The sequence below is a fragment of the Microcebus murinus genome, chromosome 3 (assembly GCF_040939455.1).
Source record: "Microcebus murinus isolate Inina chromosome 3, M.murinus_Inina_mat1.0, whole genome shotgun sequence".
Lineage (NCBI taxonomy): Eukaryota > Metazoa > Chordata > Mammalia > Primates > Cheirogaleidae > Microcebus > Microcebus murinus.
Window position 1 is genome coordinate 25,956,251 of NC_134106.1, and position 7,254 is coordinate 25,963,504.

Here is a 7,254-nt window from a genome sequence, read left to right on the forward strand (position 1 = left end):
ACCATGCCCAGCTTATTTTTTCTCTATATATATTTCTTTTTTGAGACAGAGTCTCGCTTTGTTGTCCAGGCTAGAGTGAGTGCCGTGGCGTCAGCCTAGCTCACAGCAACCTCAAACTCCTGGGCTCAAGCGATCCTATTGCCTCAGCCTCCCGAGTAGCTGGGACTACAGGCATGTGCCACCATGCCCGGCTAATTTTTTTATATATATATCAGTTGGCCAATTAATTTCTTTCTATTTATAGTAGAGACGGGGTCTCGCTCTTGCTCAGGCTGGTTTTGAACTCCTGACCTTGAGCAATCCGCCCGCCTTGGCCTCCCAGAGAGCTAGGATTATAGGCGTGAGCCACCACGCCCGGCCTCTATATATATTTCTTATAGAGAGGAGGTCTTGCTCTTGCTCAGGTTGGTCTCGAACTCCTGAGCTCAAACGATCCACCCACCTCGGCCTCTCAGAGTGCTGGGATTACAGGCGTGAGCCACCGTGTCTGGCATCTTTCTATTTTTTTTTAGTAGAGTCCGGGTCTCGCTCTTGCTCAGGCTGCTCTCGAACTCCTGACCTTGAGTGATCCTCCCGCCTCAGCCTCCCAGAATGCTAGGATAACAGGTGTGAGCCACCACACCGAGGCCGTTAAGATTCATTTTTATAAGTGGTTTCTGTGAGTCAGAAGATATTTACCTTTTTTATGGTTTTTAATGTATATTGCCAAATTGCTTTCCAGAATTCCTTTCAGAACTCTACACTTCCAGTCATGTAGTTAATTGTTAACCATTCTTTTAATTGTGCTGATGATATTAGTAAGTAGACAAGTGTTTATTAAGCTAGATAGCTTATAAACACAAAGAATATAGTCATCTCAACTATTCAGAAGTTGGCCATCTAGAAACCATACCTATCTTGTAGTCTGTGGTTAAGATTCAGGAAATTAATAAAACAAGCTTTTGAACTGCCAAAAATTGATATCACAAAATCCTTAGATTAACACATGCACCATAATCATAGGAGACTATTTAACTTCATATTCTGAAAATGGTTTGTCCTTATTTTAATTACTTCAATTTCCATATCAGACTGAAAAAGGATACAGTGTCTTTTATTGTTTTCTATAGTGCCAACTGTAAGGTGGTAGTGGCAAATAAAAGGGAGAAATCAAAGATGATTTGACTTCTAGATATGACTTGTCTTACCTAACAGTAGTAAACTAGAAGTCAAATTCAGGTTATATAGATATTTTCTCTATCTCATGATTAACAATAACTCTCTATTACTGTTCTTTATTTTGTATTCTAAGTTGTAGATTTAGACATAGTATAATGAAACCATTTGGCTAATTTATGTGCAGTTTATATTTTGTGAAAATTTTTTCTTTTTTGAAAATGCAAGTTTATCTGGAAACCAACATGGAGTGTCTGCTGGCCATTTTCTTTAACTTTATTTACTATATATTGTTATTTAAGTTTTTATTAGGCAAATAGTACCCAATTGCTAGAAAAAATAAGAAATTTTAACTAAGTCATAAAGAAGAGAGTAAAAATCCTTAATAATTCTGCCATCTAGAGATAAGTACTGTCATTTGTGATCTTTTTCGTGTGTGTGTGTGTGTGTGTGTGTGTGTGTGTGTGTGTGTGTGTGTGTTTTAACCAAAATAGGATCATTGCTGTACCTGCTAATTTATTATTCACTTTAAAAACGTAATTTCTGGTAAACACCTTTTTAAGTTAATAAACATCTAACTATCACTGTAATACCTGGTGCTGTCTACCCTTAGAAACCTTGAAATCATCTTTGATGAGTCCATTTCCCTCATAGGCTACTTACAGTTGGGTATGAAGCCCTCCTACTTTTGCCTCTGGGATATGAAGAAGCTATCTGTCCCTCTCTGATCCCACTTATTTTGTCCTAGCTCTGCTTTCTTCATTTCCTACCTAATTACCAATCATGCATACCTGCAATTTTTCTGAACTCTGATTATTTCACTTCTATTCAGTTGCTACTGTTAAAGCAAAACTCCTTATCATTTTAGGGCCATCTGCTAATCTTTGTTTTGAACTTTATTACTTACCTATCTTTTTTCCTTCCTCCCTCCCTTCCTCCTTTCCTTCCTTTCTTCCTTTTATGTCTCCCTTCCATCCTTTTTTTTCTTCCCTTCCTTCCTCCCTCCCTATCTTATCTCTCTCTCCTTCTGTCTCCTGAAATATTTGCACTTATTTATGTATTAGTATTATTGCTTGTTCTTACTGAACATGCCATACATTTTAATTGCTGTTCCCTCAGTGTAGAATATCTGTCTCTGCTTTTTAAAATTCCATTTAATCATCAACTCTAGATCAAATGCCATATTATTTTGAAGTCTTCTTCAATTGGAATTAATGCCTACCTTTTCTGCCCTTCCATCGTAGTTTTCATATACTTCATGTATATTCTTCCTTGCATTATAATTTGCCTATCTTCCTCCTACATGGATTTCTCTTCCTTTTTTTATTTCAAACAGTCACAGATTATTTCATTAACTTTTTATGTTGATAACCATCAGTAAGGAATCTTTTGTTTTGTTTTGTTCTTTAGGGGCCATGCCAATCTTCTCTTTATTGTTCCAATTTTATGTATATGTGCTGCTGAAGTGAGCACCAGTGAGGGATCTTTTAAGAAATAAGGAGACATTAAGGTTTCTTTTGTTTTAAAGAAAATACCAAGTACTGACCAAATCATAAATAAAATGTTCACTTCTAATGGAATTTTTATTAGTGTAATTCTAAGCAATCTTTCTTACAATTTTTCCCCTTTTAGGCTGGATCAGTGCATGTAAGAATTCGACGAGATGCAAATGAACAAATGGTTCTTGCTCATGTGACCAACAGGCTATACACGCTGGTGTCTACTCTGACTGTTCAAATTTTCAAGGATGATTGGATTAGGCCTGCCTTACTATCTGGGCCTGTTGCAGCCAATGTCCTAAACTTTTCAGACCATCACATAATCCCAATGCCTCTTTTAAAGGGTACTGATGATTTGAACCCTGTTACATCAACTCCAACTAAACCTAGTAGTCCACCTCCAGAATTTTCTTTTAACAGCCCTGGAAAAAATGTGAACCCAGTTATTCTTCTAAATACACAAACAAGGCCTTATGGTTTGGGTCTTAATCATGGAAACACACCTTATAGCAGCATGTTTAATCAAGGACTTGGAGTTCCAGGAATTGGAGCAACCCAAGGATTCAGGACTGGTTTTACAAATATACCAAGTAGATATGGAACTAACAATAGAATTGGACAATCAAGACCATGATGGACACTAACTTATTTTTATGAGGAATATTGACTCCTTGGCTTCCAATTTATTTAGTAATCTAACTTTGCATTGACTGTTCAATCATTTACTATAAATGTTAGGGAATAATAGGGCTTGTTCATATTTCATTAAACCTATGAAACTATATTTTTGTAAAATGTATTCATGGCAGTGAGATCCTGTAAATGTTTTAGGCTTTAAATAGGCTTCCTTTAGAAAATGTGTTTCTCTTAATTTGGATTTTGTTATCTTTGATCTTGTAGTTGACTGCGGTGTGATATGACTTACCTTTATAAGAGAGCCATTTGATAAGTGAATCTCATATTTCTAAGACTATAGTATTTTCTTCAGTGACATTTGTAAACATGTTTCTTGAATAATACACATTTTAGGAAAGAAAAAAATGCCCATTCAAAAAGTAAAAGTCTCTTTTACTTGCTATGTTTTTCTTTGAGGTTCTCCTGAATTAGGTCTTGCAAACTAAAAGCAAAATTTTTTATCAGAAATTTTGGAACACATTCTATCTAGCACAATTTAAGTTTTTTAATTATTAGGGTTTTTGTTAACGTTTTTCTCATTTAAAGATTTCAGTGCATTTGTAAATAGCTCATGATTCTCAGTGTTTCATTTTGACTAAATGAATACCCAGCCTTTGGTGACATGCAATGAAAGAATCCCAATTTTTGATGTTACATTTAATCTAATAACATAATGTCAGAATTTGTCTTTTATGTCACATTTTCATTGACTTTTTAAATTTCTCATTTTATTAACAAAATGTACCATATATATTACCAAAATATATGGAATTCCATACATAATATGGAATTTGATGTCTTTTCAAAGTTGCACAAAGAATTTGAGTATACATAACATAATTTTACCAACGCATAATTGACCTTAGATTATAGAATACAGTACTGTTAGAGCTGCAGTGGGCAGTTTCTAACTTTTTTTGTTTTGCTTTGTCAAAAATGGTGATTTGCTAACTGTGATGAAGTGTGAAAATTATGTAGATTATTTTATTTTTTGGTTGTTTTTCAAATGCAGATTTTAAGGACTTTCCAACATGGCCAGTATTACTTCCAAAAAGTATAACAAGCAGCAGTCACACATTACCTTTGAGGGGTTTTTGTTGTTGTTTTGTTTTGTCATGAGTTCTATAATTATGGTTTTAAAAAGGGATTTTGAAAATAGATTCAACTTTCCTGGAATGCAGTGTTCCTGGAGTTCTATGACTTTCCCAGCCATAGCCAGCTATCTAGAGAAGACTTTTGTTTTTGCAACAGTTTCTTCAGTCAACTCATCCTCTTTAAATAGGAACAACATTTACAAATCCCATTTCTTCACAGTGGAATAACAAACATCCAAGAAGCCATCTCTGTCAAGCAGAATTGTGGTCATCTGTGGTAATAAGATGCCTAAATATCTTTTTCTTGGTGAGGAGTTGGTCACTGTGTTTGACATCTGCAACCCTGTTCAGGCATTTGACATGCCGAAGAAATAAATGCCTACGCTACCTTGACTACTGGAGAAAATGAAACTTCACCAAATGTAATAAGGGAGCCTTTCTATCATTGGTCTACTATTACAGGGTGATTTTTTTCTCCATTGACCTCATCTGAATGTGAATTAGGGTCATGCATGAAATCTGAAGAACTGCCATGTACTGAGTGATGATTAAGAGGTATGTGCTCCCCACCCCATGCATGTCTTCTCCTTCCCCGTGGGATTTTATTTTTTTGTTTATTTATTTATTTTTTTTGAGACAGTCTCACTTTGTTGCCCAGGCTAGAGTGCCATGGCATCAGCCTAGCTCACAGCAACCTCAAACTCCTGGGCTCAAGCAATCTTTCTGCCTCAGCCTCCCGAGTAGCTGGGATTACAGGCATGCGCCACCATGCCTGGCTAATTTTTTTTATATGTATTAGTTGGCCAATTAATTTTCTTTCTATTTATAGTAGAGACAGGGTCTTGCTCTTGCTCAGGCTGGTTTCGAACACCTGACCTCGAGCAATCCGCCCGCCTCGGCCTCTCAGAGTGCTAGGATTACAGGCATGAGCCACGGCACCCAGCCTCCCTGTGGGATTTTAAAGTGTTCAGGTACCAAACACAGGTCTGTGTGAGGTTTTATGTCTACTTTCTCAACATTCAGAGGCAACACCTGTGTAGCTGTCCCACCAAAGATGCTTAAATACCTACTCACACTGTTTGAGAAAGGTCACTCAGAGTTACCTGTGGCTTGTGTAGGAATTAGCCCTACTTACTGAAAATCAGTAATGCCAGCTGTTAAAGGTGACATTGGCTCATGCATTATTATATAGAGAAGTATTATTTGCCAAGTTCAGACTAACTTCTAGATATAAATATGAGGAACTTGACCAGCATAGGCCTACAGGAAGCAGCCTGACTAGTAGTAAATCTTGCCCCAGAATCACTTGAAGCTGGACAAAAAAGGAAGTTCGATTTAAATACTTGGCCCAGGCTGGGCATGGTGGCACATACCTGTAATCCTAGCACTCTGGGAGGCCGAGGTGGGAGGATTGTTTGAGCTTGGGAGTTAGAGACCAGCCTGAGCAAGAGCGAGACCCCATCTCTACTAAAAAAACAGAAAGAAATTAGCTGGACAACTAAAAAAAAAATATATATATATATATATATATATATATATATATATATATAAATTAGCCGGGCATGGTGGTGCATGCCTATAGTCCCAGCTGCTCGGGAGGCTGAGGCAGGAGGATTGCTTGAGCCTAGGAGTTTGAGGTTGCTGTGAGCTAGTCTGATGCCATGGCACTCTAGCCCAGGCAACAGAGTGAGACTCTGCCTCAAAATAATAAATAAATACTTGGCCCGTGGTTTGTGATTAAGAGTAAGCTCCATGGAGTGTGATTAATCCATTAAATGGATTATATTGTATATAATCCACTATATTGTAATGGAAAAAATTCAGGATTAGGAGGCAAGCAATTTGGACTCCAATCCTGATGCTGCTACTGTGTAAGAAGTTTTGTAACCTATGGGCAAATCATTTAACTTCTCTAAGCTTTCTCATCTATAAAGTTAGGAAGGGGAATGAATTAGTTGATCTGTAAAATATCAGCTCTAAAATTTTATAACTAAAAATTTTCAGAATTTGTGCCCAATTGCTAAACAAATAGTGTGCCCAGAATTTCTTTCTAGTGACTACCTTAACATACAGGCCAAGTGTTGCCTACACCAACACCTAAGCCATTAATTTGAGGTGCCATGAGAATAGAAGGTGAACCTCAGGATGACACCCTTTTAGGTTTCTTTTTTTTTTTTTTTTTCTTTTTTTTTATTTTATTTTTTGGCCCCGTTTAAAAAGTTTGATCCCTTTTAGGTTTCGTTCGTTTTTTTTTGTCTGTTTTTTTTCAGACTTGCCTCAATTTAAATCTCTAGATTAGAGAGATTTTTCTTAGACTTCATTTTTTGTGGGGAAGGATTATTTGGGGGATGTTTAAGAAAAAATTATGGCAGAGTACCGTTACCTTCAGTAGGGTATAAAAGAATGGGATACACTTTTCCTTTCTTCCTTAATCTCTGAAGTCACGGTTAAAATGACATACAATGTATCAGGTACTGGAAAGGACCTGAATTTCAAGTCTCTGATTTAGCTGTGTGTAAACTGCCAATTTTTGCTTGACTAAAGAATGCCAATCGTTTTTGGGGAGTCTGATCTGCTAATATAAGACAGTGCTTTTTACATTCCAGATTCTTTGAATTAAACTGTTTAAAGAATGTATATGGAGTTTTCTCTCTGATTTTAAATAATTTTGGTTTGTTTCTTTATTCAGTAGTCATTTATTAGTCATTTTCTTTATTCAGTAGTCATTTATTACTGAATAAAGTAAATTAATAATTGTAATTTAATTGTAAATTAGTAATTTAATTACTAATTTAATTTAATTAGTAATTTAATTGTCTCATATTCAGCAG

The 7,254-nt window shown here is 36.2% G+C and overlaps 1 protein-coding gene and 1 non-coding gene across 4 annotated transcripts in view; one reads left to right on the forward strand and one right to left on the reverse strand.

Annotated features, from left to right (window-relative positions):
- SLC30A6 (solute carrier family 30 member 6) overlaps window positions 1–3,438 on the forward strand; it is a 38,910-nt gene extending 35,472 nt beyond the window's left edge. For all 3 annotated transcript variants that reach the window (XM_020288622.2, XM_076000656.1, XM_076000657.1), the window contains one exon: window positions 2,788–3,438. In XM_020288622.2, the coding sequence (XP_020144211.2) occupies window positions 2,788–3,288 (501 nt within the window). In that variant the 3' untranslated portion in view covers window positions 3,289–3,438. The remainder of the gene's footprint in view (window positions 1–2,787) is intronic.
- Window positions 2,525–2,628, reverse strand: LOC142870329 (U6 spliceosomal RNA). The gene has a single exon (XR_012918745.1). It is a non-coding gene; the product is annotated as a U6 spliceosomal RNA (small nuclear RNA).
- Window positions 3,439–7,254: the final 3,816 nt, after the last annotated feature.